Source organism: Drosophila ficusphila, unplaced genomic scaffold (assembly GCF_018152265.1).
Source record: "Drosophila ficusphila isolate 14025-0441.05 unplaced genomic scaffold, ASM1815226v1 contig_791, whole genome shotgun sequence".
NCBI lineage: Eukaryota > Metazoa > Arthropoda > Insecta > Diptera > Drosophilidae > Drosophila > Drosophila ficusphila.
This window is the reverse complement of record NW_025064737.1, coordinates 13,489,239-13,511,604: the sequence shown is the minus strand read 5'-3', so window position 1 is coordinate 13,511,604 and position 22,366 is coordinate 13,489,239. Positions and strand designations below refer to the sequence as shown.

The 22,366-nt window shown below is 41.8% G+C and overlaps 1 protein-coding gene across 5 annotated transcripts in view; it reads right to left on the bottom strand.

Annotated features, from left to right (window-relative positions):
• Positions 1-20,338, bottom strand: part of LOC108087223 (acetylcholinesterase) — a 38,005-nt gene extending 17,667 nt beyond the window's left edge. For 2 of the 5 annotated variants that reach the window (XM_017184505.2, XM_017184502.2), the window contains exons 1-5: positions 19,862-20,338; positions 7,137-8,058; positions 5,304-5,442; positions 4,385-4,930; positions 3,842-4,049 (exon numbers count right to left, since the gene is read on the bottom strand). In XM_017184505.2, coding sequence (XP_017039994.1) covers positions 3,842-4,049; positions 4,385-4,930; positions 5,304-5,442; positions 7,137-7,492 — 1,249 coding nt within the window. In that variant the 5' untranslated portion in view covers positions 7,493-8,058; positions 19,862-20,338. The remainder of the gene's footprint in view (positions 1-3,841; positions 4,050-4,384; positions 4,931-5,303; positions 5,443-7,136; positions 8,059-19,861) is intronic. The other 3 variants (XM_017184503.2, XM_017184504.2, XM_043209258.1) reach the window with 3 other exon arrangements.
• Between the last annotated feature and the right edge of the window lie 2,028 nt (positions 20,339-22,366).

The window sequence follows — 22,366 nt, the reverse complement described above, 5'->3', positions numbered from 1 at the left end:
AAAAAGGGTAGAGCCAAAAAATGGGTTTACATTAGGGCTTGAATCGTGACACTTTTAAAGTCCCACATTATAATCGCATCGCAAAAGAGTTGAAAAAGATTTTTTGATTTATGATTTCTTTAATTTGCATAGCTATGCCAGTGTTTTCTAAGCCATGTCGAAACGACCTTGCGCTTTTAAACTATTACTGGATGTCGGGGCATACGCTTTTAATTAAATTGCCAACAACACACTCACTCTGTGGCCACAAATTTCTCGGCTTTTTTTGCGGCAAATCTCACTCCCTCTCACACGCACACACAGGCGAAATGTAAATACGGTTTTAATGAGTGTATAATTGAGTTAGCAGCAGCAGCAGCAGCAACAACAACAAAACCCGGCTGATTCGGCGGAACGTTGGCCACGCCAGAGGCGGAATTCAGGACTCGGGACTACAACTACGGAGCCGGCGATAAGTTGGCCGTCTCGGAACGCGAAGCAATTAACGAGCAAACAAGCTAGCTGTCTTACACACACACCATTAAAGGAGGCACAACCACACTCACAGCTAGGCACACATACTCACTCATGACGTGGAGCATGCAATCGCGAGTCGAAGGAACTGCCACCAAAAATGAATTATTTAAGCACCGAAAGTTGGCGCCTTGCTTTCGTTGCATACTTTTTGGCTGCACTTCAAAGATTCTCAGCCCGAAGAAAACTCTTAATTCAGTTGAAATTTTTAAGTTATTTGACAAACTTTCCTTGCTTTGTTTGTCTTTAAAAATTAAAGAAATATGTTGAACTGTGAGTTGCTATTTTTGTTTTATTCTTTAACAGTTTTTTGTTTGAAATCAATGCTGAATAAAACAAAATTTCAAAGCACTTTGCCCAGGGCATTAATTTATTTAAATATTTTATTTAGCACTGGCATCTAAAACACACCTTTAAATATATAAGTAATTATATAATATGTATATGAAAAATAAGGCGACAAAGGGCGACTGAATTTGTCAAAAACAAACAGAAAAGGATGCTTTTATGTGCGCGGCTCATCGTAATGTATTTGAATTTTGTATTCGTATTGTTGCAAATGCTAGATGACCTTGAACTCACAAACACAAACAGACATACACATACGCACACACGCTCAGCTGAGTAACGGTACTTTTGTACCCATGGAAAATGGTGGCAGTTGCCTGGCAGTCATGCACGCACACCTTTTTGTCCAAGAGAAAATAGAAAAGAGAACGCCGAGCGGCAAGCGGCGAGCGGCGAACGGTAAATGGAAAACGGAGAGCGAACGGGAGAGAGCGGCAGGAGCAGAGAGAAAGCGGAAAGCAGCAGCTGTGAGCAATGAGTGAAAGTGAGCAGAAAAGCACACGTGTCTGCTGGCTTATTCTGCTCCTGGCAAGACAGCCGCAACAACAGCAACTAGCAACCAGCAACCAGCAACACCAACAACAGCAGCAACATCCATGGGCCAACAGCAACAAGAAAATCGAAGGGAAACCCAGGGCCAGAGCCAGAGCCAAAGCCAAAGCCAAAGCACGAACTGGCACAAAAGCACCGAGAATCTTCTTCAATCTGTTATACGAAAAACACAACCCACAAAAGGACCCGCCACCCACCGAAATGCCACCCAACGACATCCTGCGGTGGCGGCTCGCGAAATAATAAGAAAAGGAAAACGCAAACGGAAAATTTGTTACAAGTGCGCCACTTACACGGCCTGGCACGGAAAAGCTGGCAACACAATGCACACAAAGAGTTACGCACCAGATTGAGAAGAATAACAGCCAGCGAAGAAAGGATACGGAAAATGAGGAAAAAGATGGGAAAATCAACAGCAGCATTTCGCAGGAGGCCACGTTCCCAGCCCAATTTAGTGCAGCTTTTCTAATACAAGCTCGAATTGAAATTTATTGGATAGAGCAAACCTTTAAAAAATGTTCTTAACGTTTTTTATTTAAACGTTTTTTCATTATATTTTAAATGAAGACTTTGCCTGAGCAAATTATCGAACTAAACATTAGAAGTATAAGCCAATATTTGGGCGAGGCAAAAGTATCATACCAACTAAAACCCTTTTATCAAATTTGCATTGCAATTAGGAAACAAAAACAAAATATTATCCAAAAAATACACATATTTCATTGGAATGAAAAACAAGCAGAAAGGGCTGGCAAATAGCATCTGTTTGTTGATTTAGGGACTTGAGTCATGCAATTATATTTAATACGAGTACACATGTGCTAAATTGCTGCATTTTTTGAATTAAATTTAAATAAAGTTCACTATTTTCGATAATTTCTAGGGCAACTATTTTTTCCTACAGTTGATTTATTTTGAATCAGTATAAATGTGTATAAATAGGTTCAAATTCTATTGTGATTTATAGCGAACCTTCTTTGTAGTTTAAACACTTTTCCTCGTTTTGGCAATAAAAAATAATTACAGTAGCGAACTTTAACTCAACTTTGAGCGGTAATAGTTTTCCGCCCCTCTCTTTAATAAAGGTCGCCCCTCCCGGAACCCCCTCGTGTCATTCGATAATGCTGTGGCACGTGTGGCACTCACGCGTCCCGTTCCGCCCATCAAGTTGAGGGCTCGCTTTTTGCTTTCGCTTTTCCACCCAGCCACCCAACCACCCACCGCCCCCCGCTGTCACCTGAGCGAAATATATTTAAATAATTTATGATGCCGTCCCGCACAGCTGAGCGCCATATCTGAGTGCGTGTGTGTATGTGTGTGTGTGTGTGCGTATGGGTACGGATGTTTTTCCTTTTTTCCCGGGGTCACCGCAATTTGCGTGGGCGAGTCTGGCAAGTTTCGGCGGCTTTGTGTGCGTTTTTTTTCTGTATTTTGACTCCGGCAATTCCGGTGCGTTGACACATGCCCGTACTCGCAATTTCAAGTTGGCAAAAACGTAAATCGTGTTTTTCTGTAGCGAAAGGCGTAGACATTAAAGCCAAGTCCAGAAGGCATTTTAATACTCAACCCTAATTATATAGTACCTCTTTAATATAATATATCTGCTTAAAAACCTCAGTTATCTCCTAGTGGTTACCCAAACCACCATTTAACTTACACTTGCACCATTTTAAATTTAAAGTTCACGAAACTCGTAATTCGAGTGCGATGTTAAGAGGGGAAAAGGCAAGAGGCAAAGCCAGAAAAGCCAAAAATACAGAACATTACACAAAATGCAGTTCTGCGACAGCCAACGGAGAACTAAGCCGGGCACAATGTAACCACCACAACCACTGCCGCTCCGCCGGTCCCCGAAAAAGCCACTAAACCCTCGATTCGCCGCTCAGTGTCATGCAATAAACCATAAAAATTAAGCACTCGAGCCAGCGGAAAGTACCACCGAATGCATTACGAGGGGAAATTTCTGAAAGGCAGCCGGCGGTGGCTAAGCCACCTTCCCGTTCGTCCCTTCCACTTTTCCGCCCGGTAAAACGACAAGAATAAAATGCATTTTGTCTGCCAGCCAGGCCACAAACAAAAACTGTGTATAAATATATGTATAGTTGCAGAAAAGTAATAAAATCTCAAATGGATGCGATGCAGAGCTGCGAGCTGCAGTGCAAAAGTTTTTGGGGCACGGAGGCAGGAAGCTGGGCTAAAAAGCTTGGCAAACAACATTGGCATTGGGTAGTGAGTGGTAGGTAGGTAGGTACTTTGTTTTGGATAAAGTTTAGCGCTGACGTCAGCCGCAGAGGATGCAACAATGGCGGCAAGGACGACCCAGAAAACGGGTAGATAAACAGACCGCCAGATGAAGATGAAGTCACAATGCAAGTAGGATTTGGGGGGAGGGGGAATCCTCGCTGGGTCCTTAAGCGAGCGCACTCACCCTCATCCCGGACATTTCCCATCAGGATGTCGTAGTCCTTCAGATCCGCCGTCTTCATCAGCGTCATGGGATCCGCCGGCAGGAAGGCTCCATCGATGGTCGGCGCCGAGGGGAAGCTGAGGATGCCCGAGTAGGAGTTCCACTGCTGCACCGAAATGGTCTTCGCGTCCACCGACCGCATGCAGCTCATCACGTCAGCGGGATTGGTCTGGAATTGGTGGTTAAAACATAGATTACAATTATAAAATTTGGTTGAAATTGTACACTTTCTAACAATGTTGAAAGATTGCTAAAAACGAGGGGAACCTTTATATTAATACACCAGTTTTCGCTTTAAAAGTAAATAAGCGGTTTAACTTTTATACTTCCAATTTAGAATGTTCCGCTTTATTAGTTTTTTATTTTTAATCTTTTTTAGCTATACTTTAGTAATGGTGTGATCTATTTATGGTATTAAAAACTCGTGCGTAATGACTCTTACATGAATAATAAATAGTATATATTCACAGAACAATTCCTTGTTCTTTAAGACACCCAACTCACCTTCAGCATGGAGGCATTGCAGTTGCAGTCGTTGATCAGCGCCTTGCCGATCTCCACCGCCTTCTCGGAAGTCATGTGGCTCCAGGGGGCGTTCATGGTGCCCGACTGCATCATGCCCCTCTTGACCAGACCCCTGGTGACCGGCGACATGAGCTGTGCGTTCACCGAACTCGATCCCGCCGACTCCCCGAAGAGGGTCATCCACTCCGGGTTTCCGCCGAAGGCGTGGGCGTTGTCCTTCAGCCAGCGGATGGCCAGGGCCTGATCCCATAGACCCACGTTGCCGGGGGCCTCCTCGGCGAACTCCGAGGGCATCTCCGGCGACAGGTGGAGGAAGCCAAAGGCTCCCACGCGGTACTGGAAGGAGGCCACTATCACGTTGCCCACGGCGGCCATTATGTCCGCGTTGTAGATGTCCAGGGTGGCCGATCCGGTCATGAAGCCGCCTCCGTAGATCCAGATCAGGATGGGCAGTCCGTTGGTCGTGTTCTGCGGGTTGCCGTTATGGATCAGGTGGTCTGTGTCCGCCTGCTTGCCATTGGCGTGCTGGATAGAGAATTAGAAACAGGTTAGTCAACTTTTAAGTTTCAGATTATGTTCTTTGCAAAAGTGTTTTAAAACGAAAGAATTTCTAACTTTATATTATTTATTTATTTAATGCAGTGTATTAAAGAAGAAAACCCATTTAAAAAAAAAACAATTTTGGAAATAATAATAAAAACATCAAATTTAATTGCAAAGCGCTGTAAAATAAATAAATATTGTAAAGACTTATTTGCATATACCCCTTTTTATTGATTTATTTGTTGTATTTCTCACTAGTTTCTTGGCATATAAATAATGCATTTATTTCAAATAAAACATTTTTTCTCTGAATGTTTCTGTTGTTGTTGGGGGAAGAGTGTTCACCCCCACTTACCTCGCCCCCGTTGGCACCCCGCCCATGGCGGAGTCGGGCCTTCGCCGGCGCCCAGACATTGATGTAGAGGCAGTCCTCGGACACATTCGTATTGGGGTTCCAGATCTCCTCGCCGGAGAAGCCCGGGAAGTACTCGTAACTGGGTTCCGGAATGGAAAGGAAAGCAAAGCAAAATAAAGAAGAAGAGGAAGAGAAGAGAATAGAGTTCTTGATTAGCTAGTGACCCATATGCAAATCAAAGGCGCTCGTCCCCCATCCGAAATTCGGTCATGCCAATTACGAAAAACTAACCGGCTGTGTTATTTATTTTTATTCGGTCTCTCTTCCGTTTTGCTCCCATTTGCTCTCACTCAGGGCTTTGTTTCCCACAAACACTATTACACACACTCCCACACACTCAGACACACACACACACCTCGAAGTTCCCCTCAATTTGACATAGTTTTTCCGCCTTATAAATGTTGAATCGCCCGAATCGATATCCCTACGCATTCGTACTAAGCTCAGCATTTGTCTGTCCGCCTCTACAGATACTTCCTATGGCATTTCTATATGTCGGTGGGTGTAGTATGGTATGCTTAGGTGTGTTTGGCTTCGTGTCCATTAAAATTAACTTTGCCGTTTCGCATAAAAGTAATTTATCACAGGCAGAGCGAAGAGGCGATTTGAGTTCGCAACGCCAGCTGCCATTCGCCTTTATCACTATATTTTTCTAATTTCCTTTTGCCGCACAACACACACTTTGATGACTTTTCCTTTGGGGTGCGGAAAAACTTTGCTTCTCTATTTCAAGAGCGAAGGCAAACCAATCGAAATGAGTTTGATTAAATAAACGAAGCGAGACACAGGTAAGCTTTTATTAAATATTTAGTCCGGTTGGAATTCCATTCCATTTAAGCAATACAAAACTGATGCTGCACAACGATAAATTCGGTTGAGTTTTATTGCAAAGATCAATTAAGGTGACCTCTATACATAGCCCTTAAATAAATAAAATATTTTATCTCCGCCGGCTGTATTTCTGCAAACAATATATTTCATCCTCCCCGCAAACATTGAAAGGCAAACAGAGGGTGATTGCAATTGGCAAAGCCAACATGCTGGGCAAAGTTGTGAATTGGCTTTTTCCGTTTTGACCGGCTTTTTGCATGCGGCGGTATGACGTCATTGGTTAGGTCAACAGAGAGCTGCCGCTGCCGCTGCCGCTGCCGCTGCAGCCGGGCTGCGATTCGCCTTTCTGGGTCAAACGCCCAAGTGGAGCGTGCCAGAATTTCAGACTGCCAGAAATACAGAATGCCAGAGCTCCAGCAATCCGCTGAGCCAGCGATGACAAATGGTTTATGTTTCCGGAAAGATGTGACCCCTTTTCGTTTTTGCTTGTCAAAAAATATATTTTTTAAGAAGCTTTATGGAAAAATCCACGTGCAGGTTGGTAAATTATATCCCTGTGCCAGTTTATTTGTGCCTCGTAAAGCGCAAAAGCTCAGATACAGAAAATCATAAACTATAAAAACCGATCGCAAGCTAAAAAAAGTTGATAAATTAAACCCGAAGCGAAGGCCGTCCAATTTTAAATAAGCTTATCAACGAAACCTTTATTTTTGTAAAATTCTTAATAAAATTTTAGTTGATTTGTTTTTTAGGAAAATTCTGTACTCGACTAATAGTTTCACATCCTTTGCTTAATGCACTCTTCTAGGTGGTTATTCATATTTAAAACTGTGCTGTAAACCCTCTTCGAACCTCCCGACTTAGTGAGACTTTTTTAAGTCACCGAGCGTCCAAAGCTGGCTTAACTTAATCATAAAACCCCCAGCAAGACTGAAGACTTACCGCTCTTGGACGCAGGTGGCGGACAGCCGGGTGGCGTCGAGGACGCCGTGCCAGGCATCCGCCGGAACCGGTTTCCGGAAGCGCAGGTTCTCGACGGGCGGCTTGGCGTAGGGGATGCCCGTGTAGACGTGCACCTCCCGGCCTTGGACCGTTACGGAGCGACCGCGGACGGGTCCGGAGGTGGTCTGCACCACCAAGCGATCGATGACGCCGCAGACGCCGGACAGTTGCAGCGACAGCAGCAGGACGAGGGGCAGGGCGAGGCTGGGGGGCAGGGACATGGGCAGGGAGAGGGGCAGGGGCAGGGGCAAGGACATGGGCAGGGGCAGGGAGGTGCTCTGCCGAACGGAGGCCATGACGCGGATGCGCAGGGCGGCGACTTCTGGCGATGACGATGGGAGATGTCCTACTTTGGCCTGACGTCACTGGCTCTGTTTGCAATCCTCTTGGCGGCGATTCGCGCGACTCGTAGAATTCGGAATTTGGAATTCGAAATTCACACTTGGCGACTTCTGCACACCAGTGGGTAACTCGAACTGCGGATCTGCGGAACGGCGGAACTGGTGTCTCTGGCGAAACGGGGATGCCTGGCCGGCGCTGCAAGCCGCATCCACAACTTATTATCCGGTTGGGTTCGCCAACGCTGCCAATGCCACAAATGCCACTTGAAGCTGCCGCCCGTGTGCTGCACTACACATTCTCCCGCCGCAGCAGCTGCGGATTGCTGAATGCGGAATGCGGAACCCGGAGTCACGCAGTCACGGAGCTAGCAACTTGGATTTGAATCTGAATCTGAGCCCGACTGTTTGGATACGGACTGGAATTGGGGTCTTCTGTTGGGTTTCCCGTGCAGCTGTTGCACTTTTGCAGCGCCCGTTCCGGCTGCTCGGCTTTTGTTCTCCGGCTCCGGCGTTTGTTTGAACTGCAAACAGAGAGAACAGGCATTAAACTATTTGTCTCGGTTTCCCAACCGGGTTTTTCTATTGCTGTGGTTGCACAGAGAAAAAATAATGAAGTCAATAGAAATAGAAAATAAATATCTTATTTAATTGATATCAGTTTTGTTATGCATTCTTCGAGTAATTGGTTTAGCAATTCAAACAAAAACTTTTAAAGTATATATGCCGAATTAAATTTGTACTTATGCAGTATTCTGATAAAATATCATTTAATGGTATAAAGATTATTTGTACACAATTTAACGTAATGTCAGAATATTTTTCCTTATCAAAATATGAATTTAATGGATTTATTCTCAGTATCCTGTCACCGCACATAGACAAACACAAGGACGAGTTGACTTGTTGGGTGCTTGTGCCGTCTGCCCCCGTTTGTCTGCTGCAGTATTTATGTGTTTGCCTTTGGGTTAGTGTATGTGTGTGTCTGTGTATGTGTGTGTGTTTACCACTTGAGCAGAGATGCAAAGCTGCCTCCTTTCTTGGTCTCGGTTTGCATTCAAAACTTTCTGAGTGCCACCTGTATCCACCCAGCACCACTGAGCACCAGCAGCGCCATTACCCACATCGCACATCCCACATGCCACATCCCACATCCACATGCCACACACCTGCAGCATGCCACTCACTGAATCCTCTCGAGTGGGGCATATCGCTCTCTAAGGCTTTGCCTGCAACGTCGTTAAACATATTTTCTTATATGCTTTCATTAGAGTCACTTGACCGATTTAGGCAAATATCTTTTCAAAGCCGCAGCAGTCGGATAAACCAATGGAACCCCGGGGCGTTTGTGTCAATTTGAAGTTTGTGGCATTGATGCAGAAGCATGGAAAAGCTTTACCAACATTAAAAAGTTAGAATGGGGGGAAAACAACTATTTCAAAGGAAAACTAATTAAAATGAAATCTGCTAGAAAATAGTTACTGTTGGAAATAAATGACGAAGTTTTAACTAGATAACAAAATGAATTTCCACTTAGTTACTACGCTCTTTTAAGAGAAAATATTTCCAATATAAATAAATAAATAATCCTAGTTCTTAAAAGTTTTCATACAAATTTCATTAAAGTTACATACTCAAGAAAAAGGCGAGTTTAAGTTGTTTTCCCCGTTTTCTGTTTCTGAATTCGGGAGGCTGTAGTTTTGCTGAAAAGCAAACATTTTCCCTTAGCAAACGGTTTTTTCCATTCATGTCCTTGACGTTTGCAAACTGCAGCGACAGCAGTTCCTGGCGGCGAATTAAGCCAAGAAATTCGACTCGAATTCGGACTGAGCCTTGCATGCTGACAGTCCATTAGACGGGGCTTCTGTAATAACACCGCTGCCACGCCCCCTGCAGTTGCAGCGCCCTAAGTCCTGCGGCTGCCTTTGTAATCCCTTTGCTCGGCAACTTGTCTGCAAATGCGAAAGGACAAAGAAACCAAGAGGCTTTCTCAGCTGGCGCCGCAGTAATTTAAATGTTTTCCAGCCGCACAATTAAAATGGCATTAAGACGCCACTAAAATGCGAGTTGCAGGTTGGCAATTTAATTCGCTCTCCAGTCCCTTTCCCAAGTGCACATTTTACCTAAATTAGCTTAATTTTCTTGAGGTTCTTTGCGTTTTCCTCGAGTTTCCGCGGCAACTGTGGCAGTCTTTCAGTCGCTTTTCCAAGGGTTTTTCAACATTGTCGCTGTCTGTTACTCGGGAGATAAGACGTCCCGGCCTAAGTGAATATTTTCTTAATTCTTGCGACTGCAGCAGTTTTTCCCCTCCGTTTTTCCGAGTCGCAGTTTCCACTAGAACTTTTCCATAAACATGCGCATTTTTTTACCCCGGCCAAGCAGGTTTTATTTGAGAGGGGGCAAAGCGACCAGAAGTTGTATTTATCTTATTTTATTTTATGTCTGCCAGCGCCTGGAAGCCCGCAATTTAAGCGCTTAGTTTCAGCTGGCACAAGCAGTTTTTCTTGCCAACTGTCTGTTCATAAAGTTGCAACTTCAAAGTTGGCTCAAGCAGCCACTAAAATCCCGGCAAGAGTGTTTAACTGAGATGAGAAGCATTCTGAGTTTAATTCGACGCAACAGCAGAGAAAAGTCCATATTTCATGAGCTTGCTTTGATAATGCCAAGAAATGTGCTTCTAAGCTCAAATAATCTTCGCTGTATATGGAAAAGCACAAAGTAAACATCACTTGCCGATTTTATACTGACAAACTGAATATGAGAATGGATATGGCAAAAATATCTGGTTATTTCAGCATCTTAATTTATTCGCAGAGTGCAGGAAAAATATCTCAAATATTTTAATTGAAACGTACATGTTGTGTTTTTATTGTGGCACCAGTTTTTCTGTGCAAATACGAGTGTTGCATAGTTTTTCATGTTTTGTTTTCGCTACAACTTTTGCCTTTTCCATGGAAATCCCCCCAAACGCTGTCATGGATATGATAACCCACTGAGCGGGACAGCGATAGCCGGAAAATGAGCGTTAGAAAGAGAGGGTGAGAAGCGCGAAAATTTTAATGACATTCAAATTAAATTATAATTTCAAAAGTTTCGGCGTGCGGGGCGCGTTGCTGATGACGACGATGACAAGGACATGACCAGGTGGCACAGTTGAAAAGCTCCCCTCCCACCGCCCCCCTTTTCCCCATCCCCCACCCCCTCATTCGGGTCAGCTTTGTTAACCAAAGGTCACAGAAACGGCAGAGGAAAAAAGGTTTGGCCAACCCAGCGAGCCCTCCGCTGCTCCCAATCAACTTTCTCTATTTTCCCCGCATTTCCCACCTTGCCCCTTCTGCCACCCCCACCGTTTGTTTATTTCCTTTGCGTTTGTTTTCAAAATTTGGCAAATGCTGAAAAACATGGCCAACGACACAACGAGACGGTAAAAGCCAAAGGGTAAACAACACAAAAGCAAACGAAACAAAAACAAAGACAAGAGACACCGAAAATGGCGGGGGAAGGTAAGAAAAGTCGGAAAAGCGGTGAGAGATGGAGAAAAGTTAACTGTGTTTTGTTTGTGTTTTCATTTTTTGTTTACGGGTTTTTCATATTTGGGGTTCGTGTTGTTCCCATTATTGTTGTTTCACTTTATTTGTTTGAATATCAAACCATATACTACGCAAAATAATCCTATAATTTTTAAACAAACTTTGTCTGAGTTAGAAAATAATCTATCTAACTCGCTGTTATTAAATTTTACAAATCCACTGAAAAATAGTTTTTAATTTCTTGAACTTATACATAATATTTTTTACATTCTTTTTAGCAGTGTATAAAGTTGAATGTGTCTGGTTTAATTGATGAGTTAAAGAGGGTTGTGGCGGGAAGGTAGACCGCCAGTCAGCGAGTCTAAATTGATTCCCAAAGCAGCGAGTGAGGGACAGGTGTCCATTAACCGCCGAATACCTAAAGGAATATTGGCTAAAATTGTGTGACTTGCTCTATAAAAATGTTGGAGGCAAAACAACTTTTATGTTTTTAGCCAGTCGTCCTTAGAGAAAATGTTTGAAAAGCAGCAGAATTAAAGCGAGGATATAACATGTGTATCTCGCCGGGCAAATCTTATTCAATATTTTTCAGGCCATTTCCATGCATTCTCTTCCGGTCTATAAACCGCCACGCAATCATTAAACCCCGAAAAAATATGGCCATCTGCTTTAATGAGGCACAATCATCATCAAGTTTTCACTGACCATTTGACCTTTTCATTTGCCAGGCAGCAGGACTCCGATCACAGGCCTTTAGCCCGGCCATTAGGCGAATGTCTGGCGCCAGGCAAACTATAAAATAAATGCTGGGGCGTGGCAGAAAGGCGTTAGAAAAACAAAGGCCAGTGCTTTCCCAGGAACCAAATTTTATCTTGTGATAGAAACTGCTGTGAAACAAAAACTTGATCCCTTTAATAAATTAATTTATAACAATTATTTTAAAGACATGAGAAAACGGAATAATGATTGAATTTATGATTACACACTATACCCAGAATTTAATACAATTAATAAATTGTAAAACAATAAATAAAAACATAATCCATCGAACACCAATTGTATTATTAATGGTTAATAAAAATGGTTTCTTATAATGGCAGAATTAAAAGATAAATTTTTTATGAAGAGTTGTTATGCATTTCAAACGAAATTATTGTTCCAGTACTAAAATTTGTTTGTTAAAACCAATTGCAAAGATCGTTTATTTTAATTTTTGCAGAGGCACGAAAAGCGGTTAAGATTTCCATTCAACTGAGTTCTCTATTCGTGAGGCTATGTGCAAAAAAAAAAAAACTAGCGTCGAAATTGCACAGCATGAGACGAAAAAAAAACTGTGAACCGGAGGAGGCAGCCAGTAGCGCTTAGTTTTTTATTGCATGGCGCCGCATGTGGCGGCTGCGGCGATTGAAGTGACCCCTTGTGGGACAAGGGGGGTATTTTCGACAGGGATGGGGATGGCAGGAGGTGGAAGTGGGTGGCGCCGGCAGTACGTCCGGTGCACGAGTTTGGCTTTAGTGGCTCTCGCCCGTCACCGGTGCTCGTTAACGCTGAGACGCTCAATTTAGCGCGACTTATTCAGGTTGGCGCTCCGGTTGCCCCTCTCGCCTCCGAGTGACTGACCTTGATGATATCACCACCACAGCCATGTCGTCGTGGCCATCGTCATCCCAGGCCGCAGTTCCCTTCCTGTTCCTCTGACTCTCTCCGTTTTCCTTTCTTTCCCAACCCACACGGAGAAAATTGACAGAAAAACTGACGATTAATCGAAATCGTTTCCCTAAAATAAATGTATATTAAAACTCTGTCAATTCATTGATCCTACAAAGGGGTAATTTTCAATAAGGAAATAGTTGATTAAGAGGCTTCTGATAAAAATTAATTAATAGCTATAATATTATCTTTTAATAGCAAAATAAATATGAAAATGAGTCAGCACATTTTTAATATTGTATCATCTGTACGATACAAGTCTTAGGATTCTTTCTAAGCCTTGTGACTAATTTGTTCTCAAGAGTTCAAATATTTAGAAACTTTCTTTGAATATTATTTGCAGTTCTACCCAACCAACTAGGTGGTTGATTAATTTGGGCCATTTTTTCGCCGTGCAGGCCAAGACATGTGCGAATCTCTCTCGGGCGAGCTCCCGGCTCACACGATACTAACCCTCGACCACATACACCCCGCCCTTGGTGTCGATGTCTTGGGCCTCCTCGGGTTACCCGTGGGTGTGCTGCACTTAAAGCCGAAATAAAAAATCAATAATCGGGGAATGACAAGTCAACAGCCAACGGCCAACAGCAGCTGAGCTGAACTCAGCCAGAGCTCCTGCCTCCTGCCTCCTTTTTCATGCCTCCTTCCTGCCTCCGATTCACAATCACACGCGCGAAAAAAGGCCATGTGTGCGATTGTGTGTGTTTTTGGGCCAAAAGTTGTATATTAAGTAACCTGAGCGAGTTGGGGAGTCCCCGGGACACGTACTCGGCACACGACCCAAAAACGTGCACCGCAGGTCTCGACTCGACTCGAATTTATGGCAGTTTCGCAGCTTATTTATGTATTTTTCAGCTTGCAGTTGGTTATGAAAAATATAGAGTCGTTAACCTAGAGAGAATGCAAAACGCTCCAGAGAAACGGAATGCGAAGAGATGGAGTGGAAGCACCAGATGAAATACGATTTGGTAATGGAATTTTAAAGAGGACGACATGAATATAAATAATCTGAATGAAAGTTTATTTTGCATAAACATTATTTTTAATACTATTTTGACATTTTCTAACCAAGAAAAATGTTAAGTTGTATCAAATCTAGGATTGACATTAAATACTTATTACCAAAACAAAATTTAAGCTCAAATCAGTATCGAGCACACAAATACTCTGATAGAATATCAATAATCTGGTTGAGTATTAAGTATACGCCATGAGGGCACTGCAAGTTGGCTCTCCGAACTGAATGATTATGAATACCCATCGCCCAATCCCCGATGGCCGGTCCTTTGCGATCCCTTTGTCCCTTTTCAACTGATGATGCTGTAAAATGTCAAATGTGAGTGCTGCTTTCATATGAAATGACGCAAGAAATAAAAGCGTTCGCCTTTGGGGCGCCACTGCCAAAGGGCAACCATCTATCCGTCCACCGACCAGCCGAGTACACAATGATGATGAAGCCTGCCCAGTGACGTCACGGCCATAAAGGCCTGCATACATATACGAGTATTTGTGTGTGTGTGTGCATATTTCCCGACCACAAAATCTCGTCCCAAAGAGGCAGCCAGAATGGCAGTGTGGCACATTGTTCGTTTTGTTACCCCAGGCAGGTTAATTAATCGCAAGGAACGTCATCAGCATCCGGAGTGCTGTGAATACGTTGCGCATACGACCTGTGCAACGTACAACCACAACATTGAATCGATTTGAGCTATTCAGGCCGTATAATGCAATCGGTGCATCAACAACACGCATCATCGGGCAACAAAAACAGTAGCAACAGAAACAACAGAGTCAACAATCAATATTGATGGCTGCGATGCTGATGATACTGATGATGATAACGGGCTTGTGTTGTTGCTCCCCCGATAATTATGCTCATAAAAGCGTAAGAGTTTTAATTGGGCTGCTTATTACAATAATCAGAGCGCCGACAGTTGGGGCATAGAAAGTTGAACCGAGAACTGGGGAGCCACCATATCATATTGGGCGTGTGCGCTCGTGTGCACTTGCCTGCGTTATTCAATTTACGGCATCAGCCAAATTGCAGCCACAGCAACAATTACAGCAATCACGACAGCAACAGCAATAACAATATGCGAAAAATTAAGCGGAAAACGCGTTGAAATTAAATTGAATTTTAATTGGCCTACGCGCATCAATAATTTGTAATTTGTTACAATAATTACAGAGTTATTTAATATTTATGTTGACTCGGCGCTTGTCAATTAGTCTGGCTCATGCAATTAGGGTTGATTAAAAAATTATATTTTCCGCTCAGTGCACACATATGTATGTAACTGTGTTTAATGCATATTGGTTCCCGCCTCGAGTCGAAATTCAGTCAACTCATTAATTATGATTAAAATTTGATTACGGTTTCACGTTTCAATTAATCTCGGTATTTGCCTTTAAAACGCTCGACAAAAAGTTAAACTAAATTAATGGCTTTTCATGCCAATTTATTTTGTACATTCATGAGTTAATTGGAAATAAATAGAAAGATGCGATTGTGTGGCAAATAGTCAATATTCTCTTGACCTGCTATATGAAAATCACGGAATATCCATCGAATTCAATTCTCCAATTAAGGTGGATGGGGACTTTTGAAGTCGCCAAGGCAATTCAACTTTAATCTGTGCATGTTAAAGCAAAGCCAAGTTAGTAGCAGCGACGATAACAACGACAACAATCTTACCGAGCGATTTACAGGCAAAGCTGGGCGAATACAATCACACTAAAATCGCGCATACGCCGCGTATTCCCCAAGAAACAGCAGAACTTCGCATTTGTTTGCCTTTGAGTGGCACATGCGCCACACTTGGCACTTGCTTTTATTTTACCCTGGGTTACTTTTAATGCCCAGAGCGCCAGGGCTAACATACACACACACACACGCACACATGCAGACAGACACACACATCAAGCGGCTTATTCCCAGTACACGTCACGGGCTCAAAGCATGTGTGTATATGTGTGTGTGCGTGCTTATAAGTGATTATCTGCCTGTAAAAATGGCGTAGAAAGCAGGAGCTTATATTCCCATACACTGATGCGCATTTGGGTCCACAAAGGGGTTATAAAAGTACTTTAAAACCATTTTTAGTAAGCGGATAGCAGCAATTTATGCATTATCTCTGCATTATAGAAAATAACTGAGCAGATATACATCTAAATAAAGCCCTTATGGCCTTACGAAGAATAAAACTAACTCAAATTGGAATTTAACAACATGGTAAGCGGATAAGTTACTGATTTCTAGCCGCTTGGGATTCAGTGTCCTGTGTTTCATGTTGCTGCAACCGATTGTCCGTGGCAAAGCCAATAAAATCTAATGAGACTGCAGCAGACAACAAATCGCGTTATTATCGCCGGGCAATGGCCAAGAGGGAAACACCAACACTCAGAAGCCAGGACCACAGGAAAACCCATAAAAGTAGCTAAAGCACAGACAAATAAAAGGATCGCATAAAACTAATGCTAAACAATTCCCTTCTTCCCCGGTTTTTGTCTTTTGTCTGCTGTCCTTAGTTGGTTTTCTGTTCTCCGTTCTCGGTTTTCCGTTTGTATTGCGTGAGCCTCGTTTCGTTTAGGTTTGTTTGGGTTGGGTTCAAATCGGTAGCTGGGACTGTCATCGCCCGTCTTCATGGCCGGACCCTCAAGACAATGATGGCTGGCCCAAGGCCCCCGAGGATATGCAATAAAATTGCGTTTTAATGCTGCTTCAACGGACGAGAAACGACCCATTTGCCAAGCTGGCCAAGTGCTTGTTTTGGTACGCGTCCGGACATACTCATCCATGAAATACGCATGCAGTGTAGGATATATGGATATATGGTAGATGCAAAAAATAAGTACACTTATTAAAAGTATAAAAGCTTAAGCCACTTTTAGATTTTAAAGTGGTATAAAAATGTTTCTTTATTAAATAACTGGGTATATAAATAATATAATATTATTACTAACTTTTACTCCAATAGATACACATTGAATAAATATGTATAATAAATCCTACGGAATATATTTTCGAAATAAGAAACTTTTGGATGAGAAACTTTTCTTTGGCTTTCCCTTAGCTCGTCATTCAATATTCATATTAGCCGAGGGTATAAAACTGTCCCCTTTGTTTCAATTTTATTGCTGGCTTTTTATGCTCGCCTGTTTGTTTGTCCTTCGCATTGTTTTATGGCATTTTATTTGCATATTTTCGCGTGTTTCCCGCTTGGTACACGAATACAGGACTTTTATGAGTTTGTCGATTCTCCGTGAAATGCAGAAGGAAAAGCCGAGTGGAAAAGCATTGCACTCCCAACGGGCTGCAGGGAAACTTCAATTCCTTGGTTGCCAACCGAGAAGAAAATGCTGCCTGCCGTTTGGCTTTTGGCTTTCAGCGTTCAGCGTAATATTTGACGGGCCGCAAAATATATGGAAAAATAAACGAAATAAGGAGGGAAGGCGGAAAACCCAAACGCAAACGGAAAAGTGTAAAGCAATTCTCAAGTGTTTCACGCTTTAAGCTTTGCGCCTCTGCGTTGTTCGCTTTGTGTATGTGTGTTTTGGTGTGTGTGAGTGTTGTTTGCCGTGTGCTTGGTGTTTTGTGCTCTGGCTTTGTGTTTGTGAAGCTCCGAACACAATTTCGACACAAAGAACCGGAGTGGAGTTCCCACGCCAGGCGATTTTCTTTGTGACTTAATCATTTTTTTGCAACTGATTCAATTAACTTTAACATCTCATGCCAGATATTTTTTGTACTTGGCACAGGGAAACTGCACTTTCCCTCGATTCGACAATTGCAGGCTAGTGAATGGGGTGCATTGTGCGTCGAATTGATGGATTCGGTCGGATAATGGATAAACCGCTGATAAACGGAAGTCCGCAGCATCCAATTATATTTAATTCCTGAAGGCAAACAAATGACAAATTGAATAAATGGCATTTAAATGCGTTTTTCAATTGCCAAGCAATGGTTAATTGCGTATTGGAAAGTGGAAATGTTTGCCCGGAATTAATCGCATCAGGAAAGAAATATATTGACCAAAGATTATAATAAATCATTATTTGTTTCTCTTTATAATAGATTATATGTCTTTTATATATAATTGGTTATGCTATGGCCTTAAATCCAATTTCCTATTCAGACAGCGAAATGTAAAAAAATGTTTTAAATTGGCTTTTACCATAACTTACATGTTTTGTAGGTATCAAAAAACAAACGTTTCATTTTGTTATTTTCTCGTATACAACCCAAATTTAAAAACGAAGTACAACAAACACAAAATAAAAGCCCAAAAAGAAACAAAATATTTTGCATTTGATGTGCACGAACATCCGCGCCAAAATAAAGTAAAAAGCCAAATTTATTTAAAATTCGCAATCAAAACGTACGAATATTCGTGCTGTAGACGAAAAACGGTAACAAAATATACAATAATTGTGTAATAAAAGCGCATATATGTGCAACATAAATCTCAATCAAGAATGCAGTTCACAGACCCATAAAAAAGTAACCATAACCATATCAGACACCCAAAGCCCAGCAAACTAGTTGGTCGCATTTCAGCGCTCCCATGGATACAGAGATACAAATGTATCTTTGCCGGAGGTATGTAAAAATTCCCCCAGCCAAAAAATAACGAGAAAAAAACAACACGGAATAGGACAGAAAGTGCAGCTAAAGCGAACTAAACTGAGCCCAGCACGCAATCGCCTGAATCTGGGCATCTAATCAGCGTTTGTACCTAATAAGCCGCCGGTGGATGATGACGCGATGATCATGGGATGATGATGATGATGCTGCATGAAATGTGCGGATTATGGTGGATAGTACGTATAGTACGATGTGTATAGTGTATAGTGTATAGTGCACGGCGTGTGTTTGGGTTAAGTGTGATAAATCGACAGTTGAATTAAGCGACATGTGGGCGACTGTGCGAGAGGGCGAGTCTCCGTTCTGCCGCGAATCAAGCAAAATATTTACACACACTCGAATTAAGCGAACTCACGCACTCGTCGGGCACACAATAATCGAAAGAAATGAGAAAAGCGATGAACCTGCACTGAAAAAATAAATAAATAAATAAATCTATTGTTTGCTGAAATGTTTTTAAACAAATTATTGGTAATAAAAAAATTTGTGTGATAGGACAAAAGAACAGTTTGCAAACATTCTTATTCAAATGGTTCATAAATCATGAAGCTCTGCGTAAAAATGTGTGATTTTTATAGGTTTATTTTTAATGAAATAAATATATCTATTTAAATATTTTCGCTTCATAGTTTCACGGCTTTAATTAGAATGTTTGATCTCGAGTGTGATGCCTTTTTATTTTTTAGGACGCATAAATGCTTTCATATGGCTGCCAGTTTTGTATTCTTTATAAATACCTTTAAGAACAATACGTATTTTTCTCCGTGTGCCATCGAGTGAAAGAATAAAGTAAAAGTGTCTTTTCATCAGAATTTTAAATGTGCTCGTCCTCGATGTGAGTTGCCAAAAAGTGTGTATAAGTTTGTGTGTGAGAGTGGGTACAGGTGTGCGCGTGAGCCGACCGAGCGGAAGTTATGGAGCCTACGTGCCCCACAAAAACACAAAAAAAAATAATTTCGCTTTCGTTCAGTGGGATGGCGGGGTGGAGGGGGCGGTGGAACAAGCGGGCGGACATTGAGGCAGCACCACTCGATAAACCACCAATACCAGTGACCAGCTCCTCGTATGTAAACAGACAAATTATGAATTTGTAAGACTCTCTCCCTTTTCCCGGAGTATCCTGTTTGTCTCCCGCTTTCTCTCTCCCTTTTTTTCTTCCCTTTGTGTGTGTGCTAAAGACTTCACGGATCACGGACCTCATCAAAAATCGTTAAATGCTAAAACGAAACAAGAAATTCAGCAACCCAAAACAATACTTCTGAGGGAAGTTTAGTTTATTGTATTTTTCCAATGGAATTCAAAAAGTGTTTTATAATAACAGCAAAAGGGGATAATTGAAGCAATGAGAATTATTTTATAGAAAATACTATGCAGTAATTAGGTTGTTATACTTCTTAAAGGGAAGATTACAATATAAATCATTTTTAATCATTAAAGACTCACGTTTTTGTGCGCTAAAAATGCTGCCTTCAGCCGCTCACTACATGTCACTGTTTATGATTTTTGTTTCTTAAAAACTTCTCCGATTCTGCTATTTACCAATTTTTTTAAACTGCAAATAAATTTGGGGAAACTGCTTGCGTTAAATTCTTGATTTTTTCACCAAAACTTCACTTAATCACACACACAATCAGGCTAATGAAAATCCTTTTCGGCCCGTGTTATGCCATATGCACGCCAGTGTATTTGTGTGTTTCGTTTGAAAGATGGCCAAAAGACAAAAAGAAAAGGGGTTATGCCCTCTGAAATGAATGTCTGCCTTTGGGTTAACTTTGTACCGTTGTCTTCTCTTTATCTAGCCAGTTTTTACTGTTTTTTTTTTGGGTTTGTTTTTCGCACTGAACTGTAAACTAGTGTGGCGTACTCCGCTCGATCCGCTGAACACGGAAAATGTGTCAGCCGCTCAAAACACGTCTCTAGCTAAACTGAATCCAAATGGCATCGCAATGCGTACTTTAAACTGTTCGAAAGTCACTAACACACATACAAGCTCATCGGGAAAAACGGACGAGGCCTTTCGCCCGCTCTTTCTCTCTCGTTCGACGAAATAGCGGGACTTATGCGGGTGGTCATCTGTCGTTACTACGCTTTCTCTCTTGTTTTCTCACAGCTTTCGAGCGACTGTCATACCTTCACTCTCTCTTTATTTTTGGACAGAAGCTTTAGCTTGTTTTTGTTCGCAATCAAAATCGGAAAGTTTGGCCTGCGACATTTTGCCGCATTTGTTGTTGCTCTGGACGGTCGTGAAAAAAAAAATTCATTATCTCGAGTGGGCCACTTTGTTTGTTTATACGAGAGACTCTCATCTCGAAAAATTTTTGTTCTTCTTTAAAGCTAATCAGCTATAAACAAAAATAAACAAATTCCAAAGTTCTATAAATATTTTCTATATTGTTTAGGTTTTTGTTTTGATTTGTTTTCATGGGACAACCGAAAATCGATCGCACACGTTTCAAGACAGTATCACACACACTCTCAAACAGCCAGCTCTCTTTCGCTCACACACACACACATGAACAGGCAGCTGTTTTGAGCCGCAAAGTAGGCTACACCTTTTACAAATTATTTTAAATCCGATAAACGTCTTAAAGACTTAACAAACATTTTTAACTTTATCTTTTATTTTAGTTATAAGTTTTTTTACATTCTTTGCACTTGCTCAACCGGATCTAAATCGGAACCAGCGTGACCGACGACTCGCAGCAGAATGCGGAAAATCGGAGAAAAACAGCAGCCGACCACAACAACAGCTGCAAAATGCGGCGTCGGCGTCCGGGATGAAAACTTTTCGGCCGCTCACAAACACACACTCACACACACACCTGTATGGGGATTATAGGGGGCCTACATATTATAGGAAATTTGATATGAAAACATTGACAAGCAGCCGCATAAAGCTTTTAGCCTTCAGCTGTGTGCACAGTTGTTGTTAGTAACGAGGGTGTATAACAGTTAACCAGTTTTCGGCTGGTGGAAATTCTTCTTGCGGCGGGAAAGAGCGGAGAGCTTTCACCGAAAACGAAGCTGAGGTTGGAAAAGTCTTTATTCTTAGCTTCGATTGATTGCTGGCCGGGAAACGGAATGCGGCAAATGGGTAAGATAAGCGCTAAAAGGCATAAACGGAATGTCTAAACATTTAACTGATAAACTCTGGCGATAGGGGTATTCACTGTGTGTTATTGCGCAGGATTTTATGATTGTATGACGCGTTATTTCTTTTAAGTTATAAATCGAAAGCGGATGGTAACTACTAAACGTTTGGTTTCTTAAAAAATGATTACCTTTATCTCTACTTAAAATTATTATCTTATGATTATTCTAGAATTATTTTTATATTTTTTATTATTTTTTATTTAAATTATACAAAAAAAAAATACAATTTTTATTTATTTGTAATAACAAAATCTTGCGTTAACAAAATTGTTACATTTACAACCGATCCAAATTCTTTAGAACCAACCCTCTCAGGTAAAAGCTTTTTGAGAGCGATGTGCTACAACACCGCCGCAATTTGCCCTGCAACTTGTTGCGCCAGATTTTAACAAACATGATCGTCAGAATGCTTTTCCAACTTAATCCTCAAATAAGAATAGCTTTGACTTATTGTCATAAGTGAACACAGCAATTTGAGGCCTATGCACCACATAAGAGTTAAACTACACACTGCTCCTTCTTTCGCACTTAACACTCTTTCACCCTCACTCATTGTAACTATTCTAAATGGACTAACGGACTCAAGGGCAAAAACGTTCGGGTACCTAAACGATCAACGGGTCCTCGTCAATCGGGTTCTCTCAGTAAATTTACCGGGAAAACGTTAAATGTAAAGTTACTGTTTGCATGGGTTTATAAAAGCGCCTCTAGCGGACGAGATTGACTTACAATCAAAGATAACAACCGATGGTGGAGTGATTGACTAAGAACAATTTAAACCACCCACCCTATTCC